The 21,471-nt window shown below is 42.7% G+C and overlaps 1 protein-coding gene across 1 annotated transcript in view; it reads left to right on the top strand.

Annotated features, from left to right (window-relative positions):
• The window catches only part of LOC115768048 (midnolin homolog), a 107,618-nt gene extending 100,789 nt beyond the window's left edge, over positions 1-6,829 (top strand). Inside the window, 1 exon segment of the mRNA XM_030712481.1 lies at positions 5,619-6,829. Within this exon segment, the coding sequence (XP_030568341.1) occupies positions 5,619-6,011 (393 nt within the window). The 3' untranslated portion in view covers positions 6,012-6,829.
• The last annotated feature ends 14,642 nt before the right edge of the window (positions 6,830-21,471 follow it).

Raw genomic sequence — 21,471 nt, 5'->3', positions numbered from 1 at the left:
ACGCAATAGTTAAAAACAAAAGCGACAAACTCTGCCTACAAGCACACAGCCTGCCCCTAGTCCCGCTCTGCCTGCTGCAGACCCCTCCCTCTCCTCCTCCCTCTCCCCACAGGCCCTTTGCTATCAGGCCCATCAATCAGGCCGTGGCAAAGCATCTCAAAGTCAATTTTTTGGCAAACAAACAAAACGATTGACGAGATATCGAGGCAGCAGCACAAACAGAGCACCACAGACAGTGCCACAGTTAATGGCACATTCAGAGAGACATAGATAGAGAGAGAGAGAGAGAGAGAGAGAGAGAGAGAGAGAGAGAGAGAGAGAGAGAGAGAGAGAGAGAGACAGAGCAGAGAGAGAGAGAGAGCAGTTACCGCTGGAGCCGCAGCCAGCTACGCTTAATCAACGTTTGATGGAAAAATGTCAAATGACCGGCTGATTGGAAAGCCGCGCGAAAACGCGCGCAAATCGCGTGCGCTTTTAATGAGATGAGATTTGCAGCATTGACAAACGTTGTGGCAAAGGTGGTTAAGGGCAGCAGCGGAATGGTCAAAGATCGAAAGGGAGGGGGGGTGCAGTATCAAGCGATGGAGCTGGTCAATGTGAGCCGCACAATCAGTTTCCGGTTCCGCTGCAGCCGCACACTGGCGGCCATTTTGTTGCTGTCGAGCTAATAAAACAGCGTGCAACATTATTTTTTTTTTGGCATTTTTTTTATTTCATCCATTTTTTTTTTTGGGTGTTGGGGTTGGAAAGTTGGACCTTTAGTTTGGCAATGTAACGCGATGCGACGCTTGGTTCATTAACTGTACAAGTAGCGCAGCCGCAGCGACAACAACAAGCAAATAAACGTGAATGCAGGCAAGTCAGCGACTAGGAGATATCCTGTAAAATATAATACAATTACAATTAAATTCCTTTGAAGTGTTTTTAGCTTTTTATTTTAGTTTATTTCAAGTGAAAACTTTGCTTTTAACTAATATATGAATTGTTTATATTTTGGTTTATTTGCTTAACTATTTGTGCTTTGTTTTATTTCTTTTTTTGTTGTGCCCTTAGCTGAATATGCCCGATTCGCGCAACTGGCTGTGTACAGAGTTTCCACTTAGTTTGATGTTGTTTTGCTTATTGCTGTTTTTGTCGTTGTTGTTGTTGGCGCTTCACACCTATGTTTGTGCAACGGCTTTTGTTTGGGCTGCCTTTCGTTTCGTTTCGGTGTGGAATATAAACAACAGCCGCGACGCAGGCAAACACCCAACAGTATGTATTTATGTGTGTGTGTTGGTGTTTGCCTGGGCTGGGCACTCTGAGCGCATTCCATGCAGACAACTGTATCCCAACTAACAACGCCCCACAACAGTCGTCCCCCAGTGCAAACAGAGAACGCCGGGGAGTTGGAGCTGCCTGTGGATTGGCCCGCTTGGCCCACTCGTGACGCCAATTTATGACCTGTCAGAAATTTTTCACTGGTCGAAAATCGCCAGTGCCTTGAAAAACACTTTAAGTGCACGCCAGCTGCCGCACCCCGCCCTCTCAGCGAACTGCGCGCAACGAATTTTGTCAAAACTTCAGCGCAGTTTGCACGCCCAAAAAAGTAGGCAACAGTATTTCTTGTATTTTGCAAATTCAGAAAAACAACGTGAGATACATAATTACAGCAGTACGTATTTCTTTTAGGCATATAGTTATTCGAAAGATTTAAAGATATGCTATTACAAAAAGTTAAGCTTAGTTTATTTGTCTCATATACTATGAACGTGCAGAAGGGTGCTCCTAGTGCAGTGCAGATCGAGTTTGTTTCCGATAATCGATAACAAGTAATCGACAAAAATCGATATCGATATCAAGTTTTTTGGGCAATTTTGGTAAATAATAAGAGCTAGAGTCACCAAACTTGACATATAGCTTTTGAAATGGAATACATATATATGCATTTGATTTGAGGGTTCAGGGTATCCCCTAGTCGGGAGCTCCCGACTAGAACCTCTTACTTGTTTCTTTTTTCATTAACGAAGAGTTCTGCGCTGTTGCAATGTAAGTAGAAATTACTATATTTTATTTATTTATTAATTTATTAAGTTTTTTATTCCTGCTAATAAGCTATTAGGCCTTGACTCATCAAAAGAAAAGTTATCTATGTTTGCACAATAATTGTATCAGTCTTTACACAATCTTTACACAATATCATAAATGTTTACCCGACCTTTAGGCAGAATTTTCTGCACTATATGATATATATATATAAATGTAGAGAGAGAGAGAAAGATAAAGAGAAGGAGAGAGAGAAGGAGAGCTTCATAATTTCTATGGCCCGCCGACTAAGTAAGCTCAACAGATTCTTGGAAAGTCTGCTTCAGCTGCTGCTGTTGCTGTTGCTGTCGTCCTATCCTTGCTGATGCCATGGCACTGGATGTCCCTTTGTTATTGGACCATTGGGCAACCCACTCGGCGGGTCTGTCCCTGAGCACACGCTGCCTTTTGGACAGTTGCCGGATGAGTTGGTTGAAGGTTCAATGACGCTTTTTGACGGCTTTTGACTTTTAGCTCGTTGGCGTTGTTGTGGCTGTTGTCACTTTTTTTATTAATATTGTAGCTCTTAATGTTTCTATATGCCATGTATGTGCATGTGCGTGTGTGTTTGTGCGTGTGTGTGTGTACTCAACCGTCTGCGCTGTCTGGCCAGCCGACGAGCCGCATAATTTCCAACGAACAACTGGCTGAGCAGTCAGCAGGCAGCAGTTCGCTTCTTCTTCTCTTTTTGGGGGAGTGGAGTCCAGCTGGCAGCTGTGTTCAAACGGAGCGCTGCGCCTCGTTCGTTCATTTAGTCATTCAGTCAATCATGCAGCCATTCAATTTATCGTTGACTTAACTTTTTGATGGTTACAAAATGAAATTTATGTAACACCCCCTGCCCAAAATTGAAACGAAAGCCGAGCCTCTGCAAACAAAAAACATTTGACTTTATAATGTTTGACTGCTCGACTAGCCGATGACCTGTAAATGCACACATTGATTATTATTATTCACATATGTTAATTATTCTCGTCTCTCTAAATTGTCTGAGTGTGCATATTTATTATGATCCCTTAATCCTGAGCTAACAAGTTCTTGGGTTTATGTGTCTTGTGTCTTGCTGTTCTTGCTGTTCCGGCTTTCTCTTCATTTCTCTCATATGCGCTTTTGTTTCTTGCTCTTAAATTCATTGTTAATTTCTTGCAGTATTCCTTTTCTCTCAGTGCATAAACAAATATTTAACATTATTTTATTTTATTTATTTTTAATAATTTTCATTTGCTCAGTCACAAGCCCGACTCACGCCGCTCTTCGGCTACAGGGTATTTTTGAAGCTTACCTTTTATTTTTGGGGCATGCCTGTTTCATTGCGATTCATACGCCTACACACACATCCATCAGCTGCTGCTGCTGCTGCTGCTGCTACTGCAGGAGCTCCATACGAACACCCACTTCGGAGCTTGGCCTCCGTCTGTCTCCGCCTCTGTTGCCGTCTCTGCCGCTGCCGCCGACCTGTAGCTGCCGTCGCTGGCCCAGGCACCCTGTCAGAGTGTTATCTTTGCGGTCGCATCTATAATGGGTTTTGTCACGTCGCAGACGCGTCTGCTATCCGATTTTCCTCCCTGCCCCTCCCCCTACCCCCTCGCACTTTCTCTCTCTCTCCCTCTCTCTCTCTCTCTCTCTCTCTCTCTCTCTCTCTATGCTCGACTGCCACCTGCCTGCCCCTCCGCGCGGCTCTGTCCACTCTCGTACGGCTGTGTGCTGAGGCATGAAAAACGCACGTCGACATCAATAAACTTAAAACAAAAAACATTCTACAAGGCGCTGGCAATGGGCGGGTGGGGCGGTGCAGTTCACCTGTGCGTGCCTGTGTGTGTGTGTGTTGTTATTGTTGTTGTTTTTGTAAAACATTTGCGTGTTGTTTAAGCCGCTTTTGGTAGTGTACAGCTCCTCTATCCGCTTAATAACTTTGGCGCCGAATGTCAAGCGCTGCCCCTTAACAGCAGCAGCATCAAGGGCTTGTGTGTGTGTGTGTGTGAGAGTGTGTGTGTGTGCTTGCCAGCTGTGGCAAGTGTATCAAATTGGCAGCCCGTTATCCAGTTGACTTTTCACAAATTTTCCAACATAATTGTTAAAGCTCGCAATGCGGTCAAGTGTGTGCGGATGCCGAGACAAGGATGAAAGGGAACCAGATATGCGAAGTGCGGGTTGGCAGGGGGCAATAGGTTAGGGTAACGGCTAGTTGCTGGTGTCCTTAACGTCGGCTGGGCCAGACACCCAATAAAATTATATTGTACATGTATGCAACAATAAATAAATTAGAACAAGGTGCCACAGCGGCAGCTGTTCGAGAGACAATGCGAGTAAGAGACAGCGAGAGGGTAAGAGAGAAACTGGCATTGAAATGGGGCAAACATTTTATTTGCCTTTTAATAATAAACTGAAGCATAGCAAAGGGCGCTGTGTGCCTGTTCATGTGCTTGTGTGTGTGTGTGTGCTTTTGAATGGGGGCGTGGCTGCGCCAACTGCGCTGTCTGCGTTGGCAGTCAGATGCAATTTATTGATAATATGTATGCGGCTTCAGGGCTTCAGCAGCAGCAGCAGCAGCGGAGGCGGCGGCGGCGGATGCGGCGGCTACCTTAAAGCACTTGAGAACGTTATTTACTTACACACACACACACACACACACACACACAACAGACATAGGCAGCGGGCAGTGCGCCAGCAGCAACAACAACAATGCAACAAAACCTTTTGGCAATTTGTTGCGACAATTTTGGCAACATTTTGCTGACCGTTGAGAGGAAAGTTACAGACGCCAGATGGAGCGAGGCAGAGTGACAAATAAGCAAATGGCGAAAGAGAAAGAGAGAGAGAAAGAGAGAGAAGCAGAGAAGCAGAAAAAGAGAAAAAGACATTGAGACATATAGAAACAGCGAGAGCGATATATATAGAGAGAGAGAGAGACACCTGGAGAGAGGCTGAAGAGAATCTGAAGAATCGCAAGCAAATCGTAGTATATCAACTATTTCTTTTGTATTCTGAAAAAATGTCCAAGAACTTTTCTTCGTGTTCCCGGCTCGAAAACGTATCTAGATATGTCTTCTACTTAAGTCAGATGTAAAATAAGCTCTCACAATTTCACAAAACATTCCAAGAAAATAGAATATATAAAATAAATCTTAAATTGATATTATTTAAGAGAATTTTAAGAACTGCGAAAGTGTATAATGGAAATGTATTAAATCCATTTATTCATATCTTGATTTGGCTTGGAATTGGGCTTGTTAGAGTTTTATACATTTGTATTCATGCATGTCTATCTATATATCATATCATATCTAATCTTCAAAGATAACCACATGCCTTTGTCCAAGTCGAGCTACATAAAACGTGCACAAATTATTAAGAAGTATTATATATTAGTAATATATGTATGTATTCACCATTCAAATATTTACAGGTTGTGGTAATACAAAGTAAACTAAGCGTCAATTAAATCAGCATAGTTGACCTCTGTAATTGTTGTAGCCAGCCTTTTAGCACATTGCACACATGCTATACAAACTGTTAAAATAATTCCAACGTGTTCTTCTGTTGCTTTTTTAAAGGAATACAATACAAAGACTGCCTCATGCCATGCCATCCACTACTACCAACCACATTCGCATACGCATTTGCATGCGCATCAGCGCTACCAACAGCCGCAGCCGAAGCACAACAGCAACAACATTTACAGCAACTACAACAACTGCAACTGCAACAGCAGCAGCAACAACAGCAGCAAGAACAGCAGCAGCAGCAGCAGCAACATTTCTAGCCACAAACAGCAGAAGCAGAAGCAGAAGCAGCAACAGCAGCAGCAGCAGCAGCAGCAACAGCAAAAACAAAAGCAACGCTACGGTCACACTGGCCGCAGCCGTCACTACAAATACGATGCCGTCGAGGAGTGCTGCCGTCCGATCTTCCACGAGCAATACGGCTCCTTTGCGGACATGTTGTGAGTGGGCATCAAGAATTGGGTGACATCAAAGCGAAACGCAAGGTACCTACAACAGACTAACTACAAAGTGTTATACTATAAAGAGGAAACGGAACTAAACTCGGACTTGGATTCGGATTCGGATTCGGACTTTGACTCGGATTCGGAACCAGACACAGAGATAGAGACGGAGACGGAGACAGAGACAGAGACGGAGACGTTAACGGATTGTAAAGCTGAAAACGTTGCATAACTGTTTTTGCTGGATATTTTAGGTAGTTTCTTCTTCTAGGCATGAATGCATTCACACACTCACACTCACACACACAGGCAAAATACCTAAAAAGGCAAAACACATACACAAATGTAGTGAATTTTATAGATAACGAGTGCGATTATCTAAAGACATAAAAAAAATATTTAACGAATAGCGATAAATGATAAACGATAAACAATTTGAGTGTTAAATACAATTATTTATCTATGTGTAGTAAAACGACATGCATACACACATACATATATATACACTTACATACATATAAATATATATATACCTATATTGATGTATTTGAGTAATCTTTGAGAGCACAGAATTGAATGTTGAATATATATATTTAAAATATATGTATTAACCATGGATATCTGGCAAAACTGGCGCACGCTATTAATGTTAGGCATATGTGTCTATATATATACATACATACATACATAATACATAGAGTTTACACACACATATTTATTCATGTACATAAACAATTGATATCCATTCTATAAACTAACTATGTGAAATGCAGTTTTTTTTTTGGGGGTTAAGATTAGCATTGAGAATTGTTGTTGTTTTTTTTTTTTTTTATTAGACTAGATCTGGGACTGGCCTGGCCTGGCCAAGAAGTTGTCTTAACTAAGGGCGTTTATTTGCAAAAACAAATAAAACTGAGAAGAAAAAAAAACGAAACAAAAAAATATTTAAAACATGGCAAATATATTATCATACACATAAATACAAATCTTTAAACTTAAATATATATAAATGTATACTATATATACGATAACAATTTTTTTTTTGTATTTATAAACTAGCATTGCTTGTATATAGACATAAAATATATTGATGGAAAACGCCACTGGCAAAATTTTAATAAAAAAAATATAATATATACAGATATATATGTATTAAAAAGGTTTTTTTTTCGAACATTATTATTATTAACATATAAATGCATATTTCTTATTTAGACTTAAGCTCTGAGTGTTAAACATATGTAAATAAATCGGACACGTTAATAATTTAATTGACACACAGCTAACAGCAAAAACTGAACAACAGCAGCAAGACAGAGAGAAGCGAGAAGCGCTTAGAAGGATAAGCAAAGAGTCGATAAAATACATTAGAAACGCAAATTATTTGTATTTGTCCAGGGCTGTCAACTTAAATTGCATTCGCGCAAAGAGAACGAATAAGAGTAACTTATAGAAAAAAAGAGAGAACGAGCAAAATTGAAAGTAAAAGGAAAATCCCAAACACTTCAAGCACATACACATACTCGTGAATACAGCTTAATAGTTGTTTTGACAGTCAGCTAGAGCAGGACAGACAGATAGTCGCATAGTTGTTGAGTCGTTCACTTACTTTTTAAAAAATGTGTCTTAAAAACAATTGCATATATGTATCTATATCTATATATAGATGTATATGTATGTATATCTACTTACGGATATATATAAATGAAAAATTCGATGGATATACTTACAGACATAAATAGAACACTGTCAACCTGTCATTATTGTAAACGTAATGTGCATTTCTACAACCCCCTAACCAAAGCGCTAAGCCTTCCCCCATTTCCCTTGCATGTGGTGTAATTAAAACCAACTTAACGAAACTAAAAAAAAAAAAAATAATAATAATAAATAAAATTAAAATAATATTGTTAACAATTTGCAAATCTAAACGATTCGAATGGGCAACCTTATGAAGTGAACCGGAAAACGATTTGCCAATTCGCTTTCGCCACAATATCGCCAAAAATTCCCTTTTGCCGTTGCGCAAAAAAGCAGGCAAAGGCAAAGTGCAAAGGTTTTGCTGTCTGCGTTGCCAACCACTTGGCAATGGCAGGCACAAATCAAGCAGAAAAACAAAAAAACACACATATGTAAGAAACATTTTAAAGTGAAATTGTAGCTAAATACAGAAAACACACACGCATAGAACAGACCACAACCCGAGCAGAGCGACGGGTGGGTGACCAAAATGTGGGGCAATATCATAATATGTCACTTGCAAAAGGCGTTGCATACTTTTGGGCACCCACACACACACACACACACACACACACACACACACATACATACACACACACACACACAGACAAACGGAAATGCACACGAATATATCAAATTTTAAATTCTCAACTGCACTTTGCAGAATTTTTAATGTCTACATTAACGTAAAGCATAAAAGCAAAAACAAAGAACAAAAAAATACAAAAAAATACAAAAAACCAAAATCGAAATGAAATGCATAAAATATTGGATTTAAATATAATAATAAAAGAAAACCCAGCAGCGTAACTATTCAAATACCAGAAAATTTTAACAAAGCAAAAACAAAAAAGAAGAGGATAAAACACATTTAGCACAAAACATAAATATGCTAAACACACACACACACACACACACCCACACACAGACACATACGCACACACACAGATACAGATACGAAATGATTTGAAATACAATTTGACAGCTGCTTTTGCGTTCCTTTTACTATGCTATAAATATATAATTATAATAAATAGTTTCTCATCATTTTTTCTATACGTTTCCAATGCAATTTTACTTTTATATATAAATATTTTGCTTGTTTTTTTTTTCATATAAAAAAAAGCTTAAAATGTGATATTTTATAAAACTATAAACCACAAGAGAGCGCAGAGACAGGGAAGTGCACTAAAGTGCCGCCCAGAGATCAGCAGAGAAAGCGAAAGCGAAAACGAAACTAAAACCGAAACAGAAAATTTATTAGAATTGTCTGAAAATGAAACACACACACAGATATACTCCCTCTCTCTCTCACACACGCACACGCACACACACACACACTCTTAAAACAACTTGAATATAGGCATTATTTAATATAAAACCTTTGAATAAACGTTTTGGCACGAAACGTTTGCACATTATTGTCATTAAATTATGATTATTATTGTATAATTTAAGTAACCCAACTGTAAGTAACGTTATGCATATTAATTATTGATGAAACAAAAATAAAAACAAAAAAAGATCACAACTAAATAAAAACAAATAATGTTTTAAAACTATAATTAATTTAATGAGCATTTCAACACAAGAAACGAATAACGCAGAAAAATTAAATAAAGATTTCAAATGCAAAACAAACATTTTACCAGCGTTGTCTCTATTCCCTCAGATTTTTTTCAGCTTTACTGTTATGGAAACAATTTGAATTAAACGGTTAATGATAGGGTGATTATATCAACCGATCTGACAGATCGATTGGATGAGAACAATTCCATAGGGTTTCCCTCTGTATTCCGACCGGATTGGCTTGCAACAGTCTCAGCTCAGCCAGCGGCAACCTGCACCGCAGCGACTGTTGCTGCTACTGTTAGTCTAACAGATCCAACAGCAGGCGGCTTTAATCTGTTGTACAACACGTTCCACATGCGTAGTGTGGAACGCAACATGTTGGCCAGCGAACATGTTGTGCGGCATACACTTCGGCTGTGCATTACAGGTGGCCGCTTAGCGCAGCATACTTTTAGGCGGATCTTAATTTAAAAAATGGTATACAATTTCAAAATCGTACAGTATTTGGCGGAGATATTCGAAAAATACAACAGTAAAGATTCATACCATAACCGAACCGATTTTTGTCAAAAACTTTATTGTTACCTCCGATTAGGTTTAACATTTCAAAATCAAACGATATTTACCCGAGATTTTCAAAAAAATATTCAAAAAAGTTTTGATATTCGAACCTACCCCGGGTAATAGCTGTCGGGTAATAGCTCCGCGCGGAGATTTGACGTCCCAAAACGACATATCTCCCGCGCGGGAGATATGACGTTCCAAAACGACATAACTCCGCGCGGGAGATATGACGTTCCAAAACGACATAACTCCACGCGGGAGATATGACGTTCCAAAACGACATATCTCCCGCGCGGAGTATCTCCGCCTGGAATTATGACGTTTTGGAACGTCATATCTTCCAAATCATCACGTTTTTTTTCAATATCGAGGTCGGTGCGAAAATCGAAACTTTTTCGATGATTTTTTTTAATATCTCGGGTAAATAATGTCTGATTTCAAAATGTTATACCTTTTTGAATGCGTACGGATCCCTACCATCAATTGGCATTCAAACAAATTAATCATCGATGGGTTTGTTGACAAAAAAACGATTCTTTCGTAAATTCAACCTTTTTGATGATTTTTTGGAATATTTCCATCAAATTATGTCCGATTTTGCAATTTTATACCATTTTTGACTCGTAAGGATCAGTTCTATCGATTGGCATCAAAAAAAAGGAAATCCAAAATTTTGACCCAAATTGACAAAATGGCAAGGGGTTACATCACGTTTTTTTTCAAAATAGAGGTCGGTGCGAAAATCGAAGCTTTTTCGATGATTATACCCTGAACCCATTAAAAATGGGTATAAGGGTATATTGTATTTGTGCAAAATCCAAATGTATGTAACAGGCAGAAGGAAGCTTCTCCGACCCCATAAAGTATATATATTCTTGATCAGCATCAATAGCGGAGTCGATCTAGCCATGTCCGTCTGTCTGTCCGTCCGTCCGTATGTATGAACGCAAGGATCTCAGAACCTTTAAGAGCTAGAGACTTGAAATTTTAGATGTTAGCTTCCGATAATCGATAACTTACTCCGTTTCCAAGCAATCGATAAAAATCGATATCGATATCATGTTTTCTGGGCAATTTTAGTAAATAATAAGAGCTAGGGTCACCAAACATGACATATAGCTTCTAAAATAGAATATATATATGCATTTGATGTTGGAAGAAGAGGGTTCAGGGTATCCCCTAGTCGGGAGCTCTCGACTAGAGCCTCTTACTTGTTTTAAAATATTCTGATGTAACCCCATGCAATTTTTTCAAAATTGCTCAAAGTCAATGGCGGACGACACACGACAAACGACATAATGTCGACATAATAACTGTCCTTATAAGAGTTTTGAATCCAATGTCATAATCTAAATTAAGCATTTGGAACTTTGTAGTTTTGCAATTAAATTGTTTGCAAATCTTATTATTATTAAAACTGCTGGAGCTGTCAATTTACCGCTTGAATAGCTCGCCAGCTGGCCATTGTTGTCCGCCCAAGGATCAGACGCAGAGAAAGAGATAGAGATAGAGGTAGAGAGAGAGAGAGAGAGAGAGAGAGAGAGAGAGGGATAGAGCTGTCTGCTTGTCCATCTGGAAAATCCCGCTCGGCAAATGCGCACCCCAACACGGACTATGGCATTCAACTAGAAATCGTAGCTTTGACCCCTTCAACCTGCTGTCAACTTTAACTTCTGGCCATTATGATGTTTTTAATATTCATATTATGACGATGCGATTTGCAAGTCTTTTTGTTAGATTGCATATATCCTTGCACATGTATATACATATATATATATATATATATATATATATATATGTATTTATATACTTACTTTAGTTTGAGTTTGGCTGATAATAAGATTTGAGCTTTAACACTTCGAGTGCAGCCATTAAATATCAAATTCGTTGGTGCCATTGCACTGATTTTTAAAGCTTTTGAGTGTTTGAGTTTTATAGTGTATGTACGTGTGTGCGTATGTGTGAGTGTTGGGTGCGCTGCGGGCTCGTTGTTTGTATCTGTAAAGCAATTAATAATAATTGGCCCTAAAAACCCCTTTTTTTAGTCTGTGCCCAATGTGTAAGTGTGCCTGTGTGTGTGTGTGTGTGTGTGTGTGTGTGTGTGTGTGTGTGGTGCGAGTGTGTGTGTGGACTTGTGTGTTTAACAACAAAGCTACAACAACTACGTCAGGCAGCAGAGCTGCCCCGCTGGGGTGGTTCGGGGTGGTCAGGTGGGAGGCAGCACTGAGCAACGGCTATTTGCAAATATTTACAACATCCGCTGTTCGGGTTACACAAACAAAACCCAGTACACGCACACACACACGCATGTGTGACTTCTCTGTGCGCGTTGGCAAATAAAAGTTCTGAAATGCGATTATCTTGATGAATTGGAATTTGAATTTTAATTCTCTGCTCTCGACCAACAAAAACAGATACAGCTACAGCGGGCCGTAGCGATGGCCGTCAGCAGTGACATCTACCCAACTAAACCAAATCAGGCACGCCCACCACCCACCACCCACCGCCCAACGCCCAACACCCAACGCCTACTAAAGTATCGCGCCGTTGGGCAATTGGCCACCACTTGTTTACCGAAAGTTCTCGCATTTAGCATTTGCATTCGGCAGCGAGCGAGCAAGGCTTTCCATCGAATTGCTGGACAGGATTTGGCGTAGATTCGTGCGTTGTGACCACGCTGCAGTTGCTCCGAATTGGACACGGCGGCATCGGCATCGGCATCAATTGCCTTGTTGGGGTTTTTCATACCTGTTGTAATTGCAGAGCTGTCGAGGACCAGCCGTGTGTGTATCTATAGCTGTATCTGTGTCACAGGCAATTCTCAAAAGCATAAAAGTCAAATTTGTCGCATGGCCCACGGAGATGGCAGCCAGCAGTTTTGTATTTCCCCAAGCAGCCGCAGGGCAAACGCGTGGAGCACGACATGGGGCATGTTGCAGGTGGCAGTTGGGACATGTGGGGCTAACGGGGCTGCTGGCTGGTGGCAGGTGGCAGGTGGCGGCGAGTCAGGTAATTGGCTTTGGCATATTCGTATCTCGAGCATATGGCTGTCATTTAGATACGCACTCACTTTTGCACATGCCCCACATGACATCCCCAGGACTGCGCCTGATCCCGCAGCAGCAGCAGCAGGAGCCCGAACCGTAGCCATGGACCCGTCCGCCCAGCTGGCAAACAAAACACCGAACAGGGGAGCTGGCTATCGGGACAACGTAAAAAGGGTGTATGTCTGACCCCTTTCAGGCGGGCGGGAGCGTTGCGTGTTCCGCATGGTTACAAATACCGTTACGCAGTGCCCCGCCGCCCGTTGAGTCGGGCGCAGCTGCAGATACAGTTGATACTGTCCACAATGGAGCGAATATTCTGGCCTAATGAACCCTTCAGTTGAGTTACTTGCTAACTGTTTGCTGCCCCCAATCTGCATGGGCCACCCTACCTTTGAATCTGGCATGCGATACGTGTTTCTTGGCCCCATTAAAACTGACAAGTGTCCACCCTTTCAGCGATTATACAATATCATATGTACTGCATTTCGATTTCTATTACCTTTCGCTTGACATCGGAGTGTCTTGCTCCGAAATGGCGTGTGTTCTTCTGAGGCCCTTTACATAAATCGATAATTGGCCTGAACTGGAGGTGTGGAACTCCTTTGCTGACCTCATTAACTAGCCTGCAGTAAGGAATAATAATCGCATGCTCTGGTCATCTCAATCCTCTCAATATTCAAGTTTCGGAGCCTCCGTCATCCTTTACAGCCAGCAGATTGATGTATCCGACGTACTGTAAAATTCGGATTTAGAGTAATTTTAGTATTAGCCCAATTATTAATTGATAAAGATAGATTTATTTTAGCAAAGCTGAACGAAAAAATGTAAGCTTTAAACTACAATTGCCCCTTGTACTCTGGACTTCAAGCAATTTATGCTTTGGGCACATCTTTGTGCCATATTTGAGACATCTTTGGTTTGGTGTTAAAGCTCAGTTCATGGTACAAAATGAACTGGAAGTCTGGCCGGAATCGGTTCGGCTCAAAGCCCACTTGCAGCCATATTAAACGGGCAGAATCGAGGGTATCTAGAGTGTTGCACGTGCACGCCATCAACAGATATATGCTGTCTGTTAATTCCTCGTGTATCAGAGATTTAAGAAACTGAAGAACTATGCCTAGAATGTGAAATAATTTACAATAATTGTTGGTTGATTTTTTACCTGAGTACAGGGTATCGCCAAGTCAAGCACACCTTTCCATTTTGTTTCATTGTTGTTGGTGACATTCTCTTGAGTGTTGGTTTCTTTTCACCAACATTGCCACCAGCTAATGTCCAACCGGTCAACCGCCCTTTCGCCAACTCAGCAGCCCCTCACCCGGCACGCGCTCGCCCCTCTCCTTTGAGCTGGTAATGAGACAAGACTCCTGATGTATACGAGCTCTAAGCTGATGACCGTCGCCCACTTGCCAAAGTATTTATCGCTCAGTTTTTACAACATTGATGGCTTGGGTTCGGTTGTGGGTGGCGGTGGGGTCGGGGTCGGGGTCGGGGTAGCTGGAGGGAGCAGAGGGTCCTTAATAGGATTCACTCTGTTTATGTGCATGCTAATTAGAGACAAAAACACAATTTTGGTGCCTTTGGTTAATTGATGAAGTGAAAAAGCTGCCAGTCTTTCGCACCACAAAAAAAACGAAACAACCAAAATAAAAACAAATAGACACAAGAAAGGAAACGACGAAGAAAAAAAGAGAATAAAATACTAAAAATACGTAGTAAAAGTTATCGGGCGAAGGACACTCCCAGTCTCCGTTTCTGTTTCAGTTCCTAGTTTGGCCCTCAGCGGCGAGTGGCCCATTTTTGGAGTATGCAAATGAGCTCGAGCCGGCAACAATGATAAATATCGTTTTAAATGACAAACAGGCAAAGATGTGCCAGGGCAATAATAAACCTGCAAAACTAATTGCTTTTAACCGCAAGGCGGGCAAAACTGGGCCTGGGTTTGGGCCTGCGACTGGGAATGGGAACGGGACTGGGGCTTAGGCTGAGGCTTGGGCTGGTTAAACTGAAAGAAAGAAACAAAAGTGAAGAGATGAAGCTGTTCGTTTGAGCTTGTAGACAATTGCATACGCTTGGCTCATTTTTAATGAATTTAATATTTAAAGCTAAGCTACGATAAGTGGGAAAAATAAAACCCTTGGAACTTGCAGCTTCCAGAGCAGTTCGAGTACATTTCAAAAAATAAAATTGCAAAAACGTAATGATGTTAAGCTTACCTGAAATTTAAGTCAACGACTCCTGAGGCTAGCAGCGAGTTAATTTTCTCTTTCGCACTGTCAGAAAGTCCAGGATACCGAAGCTAGATCTTGTTCCTCTTCCAGAAGAATTAACGTAACCTAAAAAACCAAATAAAATTAACAATTATAATTCTCAAGAAAAAGCTTGTGTAAATTTAAAGCGATCTATGTACAAATACCAAATGATATCTGACTAGTTCGGGTTGATAAGCAGAATAAGTTGCCCGAAGGCACAAAGCACATCAATTAACCGAGTTACACAAAAAAAGGAATGCAATTAAAAAATAATGTACGCGATTAGCTTTAACAGAAACATTAGACAATCCACGGCCAAACTGGCATATACCCTGTGTGAGTGAATTAATGAAAAAAAAGGGAAAGAGCGAAAAAGAAGTGTGATGGCAACCATGTTGGAAGGACTTTAGCTAAATGAAATTAGCTAGAAACATGTCGCCTCATTAGCGCAGGCAGGAAAAGTAAATCTGCATGGAATTAATGAGCGAATGCCAACACATCAACCGGCTCAGCCGTCTCCATTCGCCATTCGCCTTTTGCCGCCCTCCTATTCCCTCCAGCCCGCCCGTTAAATATTCAGATAGCCTGCAGAGTTGCCAGGTAATTGTGCGCCTAATTGGTTGCATCAACATCGTTTGTGCCCGTTCCTGTGCCTGTGCCTGTGCCTGTGCCCGTCTCGATGTCCTTGTTATCTTGGCTGGCAATAGATGCGACTCTGACTCCGGCTATGGCTCCGGCTCCGGCTCCAGCGCTAGCTCTGGCTCTGGCTCGGCTTCCTCGGCGTGTGCCCAGCAGCAATGAAAAAGTATCGGCTGCAACTGTAAATTTAGCCTACCTTGCCCCGCTGCCCGTTTCCCGCCCTTCTTCAGCATCTATGCAGCTGCTTACAACTGACAACTGACAACCAGCAACCGACAACTGGCAACTGGCTGCGGTTATGCCTGAACAGTGTACGGCCTGTGGTTGCCCACGGCTTCCGTTGGCTGGTTGCACTTTCGATGCCAAAGTACCACAGCCAAACCCAATTCCAATGTCATGCCAATTTTGGAGCGCAATTAACGCGTCTCGCAAAGAGCACGCGACGCAATTATCGAGGGCACGAGTCAACTTGCAGTGCTGCTCCGAGAAAATTGATTGTGATTGAGGGCGATTGATGATTGAAGCCAAATAGGAAAGTTTGAGTCTTCATCTCTGCCAGGAGCATCAGATGAACACAAAAGAGTACCAACTCCAACTCCAGCTCCAATTCCAGTTTCAGTTCCAGTTCGAGTTTCAGTTGCCGTACCAGTTCCAATTTCGGTCGCCCTGTCCATCTGGATCTTGTGCTGACCAGAAAAGTTGACGCTGCATTGATTTTCCTTTCCTTTCTTTTCTTTTTATTTTGTTGTTTTTTTTTTTTTTTTTTGTTGCTGCCTCCAAGCAAGTGTCATTGACCACATGCCGCATGCCTCATGCCGCATTCCACACGTACAACAAAGGGGCGTTGCATTGGGCCAGAGAGCTAGCTCTAGTATTTAAGAGGGGGCAACGGGCGGGAGGGGGTTGGGGGGTTGGGGGAGGGAAGGGGAGAGCCGCAGTCAACAACCACCAAAAGTAATCATCGCAAACGTTGTCGACGAACTCGTTTGGGTGTAGATTGTGATGCGGCGAGCGGGGCGGTGGCAGGGGCAGGAACAGGGACTGGGGCTGGGCTTCCAACTGTGAAGTGAAACTATGACGGCCTTTGGCCTCCGTTGGCTGCCGTTGTCCAGAAGCCAGCGCGGCAGGAGCTGCAGGCGGCAGCAAAAACCGAATGCGAATGCGATTAACGTTTCAATATGCGACAGTTGCACCATGGAAATGGCCAAGGAACAAGTTAAAGCTGAAGCTGAAGCTGATGGCGATGCTGAAGTTAGACTTGGTCTTGACAATGGCAGTGGCCACCAGCTACTGTGTTCAGTGTCACCCAGCTCACCCCACCTCTGCCCAGCTCGTCTGGGGACCGCTTGTGGATTTGGATTTAGATTTGGATTTGTCCACTGCATTCATTCAGAAAGGAACGTGCTAAGCTGCTGCAGCAACAGAGGGTAACTTACCACCCACCCACCTTCCCGCACTCTGTAGTTGTTATGCAGGGACAAAAGGTCATTATAACTCGACTTGCCATATATATAGAGCTGAAATCTCAAAACATACAACGAACTGCACTTGCTGCACTAAGGGGCGTCAACTCGAGTGCGGGGTGTATCATATTGGGGGGCAGGGGCTCTTGGCGCCAGCTGTTCTGGTCGCGGTCACAGTCGAACCCAATAAGCCACAACATGCAGACGTAATGGCAATTAACGGTGCCACTTACGTAACATTTCCGCTTGCCATATTTGGCCTTACGTCACGAAAGCAGCTGCAGTCAAATTATGCATTGAGATTAAAGTCGTTCTTAGTGCTTGACAATCGCATCTTACATTGTTTGACATTGCATTCATAGCCCTGCCTCCTCTGCCCCGTCCACGCGGCTTCATCGTGCTTTGTGGCAGAGCAAGTACAATTATTTCGAGTCTTCTTTCAGTTTTTCATACCTTTTATTAAATAATTGTATCTTACAGATACTTTGTGTGCCACAAACTTCTTTTGCCCCCACTTTTACATTTCAAGATCTCCCGACTAGGGAATACCCTGAACCCTCTTCTTCTAACATCAAATGCATATATATATTCTATTTTAGAAGCTATATGTCAAGTTTGGTGACTCTAGCTCTTATTATTTACCAAAATTGCCTAAAAAACAGGATATCGATATAGATTTTTATCGATTGCTTGGAAACGGAGTAAGTTATCGATTATCGGAAGCTAACATCTAAAATTTCAAGTCTCTAGCTCTTAAAGGTTCTGAGATCCTTGCGTTCATACATACGGACGGACGGACAGACAGACGGACATGGCTAGATCGACTCCGCTATTGATGCTAATCAAGAATATATATACTTTATGGGGTCGGAGAAGCTTCCTCCTGCCTGTTACATACATTTGGATTTTGCACAAATACAATATACTCTTAAACCCATTTTTGATGGGTTCAGGGTATAATCATCGAAAAAGCTTCGATTTTCGCACCGACCTCTATTTTGAAAAAAAGCGTGATGTAACCCCTTGCCATTTTGTCAATTTGGGTCAAAATTTTGGATTTCCTTTTTTTTGATGCCAATCGATAGAACTGATCCTTACGAGTCAAAAATGGTATAAAATTGCAAAATCGGACATAATTTGATGGAAATATTCCAAAAAATCATCAAAAAGGTTGAATTTACGAAAGAATCGTTTTTTTGTCAACAAACCCATCGATGATTAATTTGTTTGAATGCCAATTGATGGTAGGGATCCGTACGCATTCAAAAAGGTATAACATTTTGAAATCAGACATTATTTACCCGAGATATTAAAAAAAATCATCGAAAAAGTTTCGATTTTCGCACCGACCTCGATATTGAAAAAAAACGTGATGATTTGGAAGATATGACGTTCCAAAACGTCATAATTCCAGGCGGAGATACTCCGCGCGGGAGATATGTCGTTTTGGAACGTCATATCTCCCGCGTGGAGTTATGTCGTTTTGGAACGTCATATCTCCCGCGCGGAGTTATGTCGTTTTGGAACGTCATATCTCCCGCGCGGAGTTATGTCGTTTTGGAACGTCATATCTCCGCGCGGAGCTATTACCCGAGAGCTATTACAAGTCTTTGCAAGTCTCTAGCTCTTATAGGTTTTGAGATCCTTGCGTTCATACATACGGACGGACAGACAGACAGACGGACATGGCTAGATCGACTCCGCTATTGATGCTGATCAAGAATATATATACTTTATGGGGTCGGAGAAGCTTCCTTCTGCCTGTTACATACATTTGGATTTTGCACAAATACAATATACCCTTATACCCATTTTTAATGGGTTCAGGGTATAAAAACACTTACATCTTAGTGAAGCTGTACATAAAACATTCCCAGTGCCGCAGTCAAATATTGAATTCCACTCAATGCAGCGCATTAATCATTTTAAATTGGTTAAACCCAAACATTAGGTACTTGTGTGTGCTTACGTCAGAGAGCAGTCTGTTAAATGGCGTCGTTACGTAACGTGGCTTTTTAACTAACAGAGTTTTTCAATTAGTTGCGTCGCTAATAATTCAGAATGCTGCGCTGCACTTGTTGCCCGCGGCCAATTGCATAGTTCAATGCGGCCGACAATAGCTGCTGCACACTTTTAGGCGCGCTCAGCAGCTGCCCTCCCCTCGCCCTTTCCCCCGCTGGTTTTGGCTGCCACCTGGCTGACTAATTAATAACTAATGATGTGCAGTGCGCCTATTGGGAAGCTGCCATACATTATCCCAGCCTAATGTCATTATATTGTAACTGGGGGGCTGCTGCAGTTCACCCAAGTCCCATTCGCTCCGCCGCAGCCCTCGGTCATTCCGGCTCTGGCTCTGGCTCTGGCTCCGACTGTGACTAACTGGCTGACTAACTGAGTGGCTGATGGGTTGCCGTTCTGGCCACCTGGCTGAATGCTGGCTGGCTGGCTGGCTGCATTGTCAGCATTGTCAGCCAGCGACACGTAGCCCACACACACGCACACACAAAGAAATGCAATTATGACAATCAAAGTGGACAAATGCAGTTGAAGCTGGCTGCCGATGGGGAGCTGCAGCTGCTGCAAAAGTTAGCTGCCAGTTGTGGGCTGCTTGATTGCCTCTCCGGCTGACTGGCCTGACAAATGACAGCTGCAACAGAGGGGTGGACAGGCCTGACAGGCGGACCGACGCCCACAGACGCCGCCTGCCCCGCCTGCCCAGCCTGCCCAGCTTGTCCTGCCCCGCCCGCAATGTCTTTCCTCCAGCAGCTTGTTCTTTGGCTGCAGTTCTTGCTTCGAGTTGCTGTTAAAATCCACCTGGGACACTTTGATGCTGAGAGCCACATTGATGTGGGAAGCGGGCGTGACACGCACGCACGCACATACACACACACATGTGCTCAGTTAGCTGGAACATTGTGTGCGCTTTAATTTTAGCCTGGGGAGCTTTGACCAAAAATTACCTAATAATAAGTAAGCAGCCAGCTAAAAGCCGCCCCTCACCTCACCGCCCTCTTCCTTTTTGACCGCACTCATCCTGCTCTTGCTTTGGCCACACAATTTCAGAGCCTTGGAGCAGCGCATACTTTAGATAAGCTCCATCTAATTTGCAACTAATTGCGAGTCATTAAAACCCCCCCTCCCCCTCTAACGATCCCCCGAGCACTCTGTGCCCCTTGCCGCGCCGGCCTTGGCGTTTGCTGTCCCTTTGCGCACACCCGTGCGAAAGTCCATTTTAATCTAGCAATTAAGGAATAATGTGTTTTAATTAACCGCTAAAATCTAAAAAGCGCGCATAAATAACCAATTGACAGTGGGCCAGCCGCTTTCTCACTCTCTCTCTCTCTCTCTCTCTGTCTCTCTCTGGATAGTCAGTCTCTTCATGTGTATCTGCCTCTCCCCCTTCTCCTCCCTTCTTTCTCTCACTCTCCCGCTTTGCATTGCAGCGACATAGTCGCGCCCATAAATTGAATTATGTTAAGCCCCGCATAATGGTCAAAATAACACGCAATTTGCGGCAACTCGAAAATGCTCGCGACAACGCCTGCCACGCCCAACGCCCAACGCCCAGCGGCCAGCGGCCAAATCGATGAAAGTACTCCACACTGTCATCCACACGGACAGCCACACTCGCCGCGTAGCCACACAGCCACACCTTAATCCATTCTTGGACTCCAAATTGCATTCGCATTTACCACTTCCCGCTTTTCCACTCGCGCTTCCGTCGCCTCGTGTTTGTCTGCATATTTGTGTGTGTGTGTGTGAGTGTTTTGTATTTGTGTTAATTTTGGCAAAATCACTTAATCCTTTGAATATCGCCAGCGCCATGACACCTTAACCCACATTTCCATTCCCATTCCCAAACCCACTCCCATTGCTGCTCCCATTTCCTTTGCCATTGCCATTGCCATTGCCACGGCCATTACTCCAAGAAACCAAAGCCGCCATTTCCACATTAAATGACGCGCAAATTTACATTTACTGAAGCCAGCCGCATTCGCAGCCAGGAGCAGCTGCCTGCGGTCCAAGTCAACGGCATCGACATCGACATCGACATTCACCTCCTCCCGCCCGCATTCTCCGGCTCATCCTCGACTTCGTCGTCATCGCATTAGTGACGCTTCGCAGATTATTTACCTAGGAATGCGTGTAAAATGACACCAACAACAACAACAATCTCTTGTGTT

This window comes from Drosophila novamexicana, unplaced genomic scaffold, assembly GCF_003285875.2.
Source record: "Drosophila novamexicana strain 15010-1031.04,08,12 unplaced genomic scaffold, DnovRS2.1 tig00001583-arrow-arrow-pilon, whole genome shotgun sequence".
Classification (NCBI taxonomy): Eukaryota; Metazoa; Arthropoda; class Insecta; order Diptera; family Drosophilidae; genus Drosophila; species Drosophila novamexicana.
Note: the sequence above shows the minus strand (reverse complement) of the source record. Positions and strands in the feature narration are given on the sequence as shown.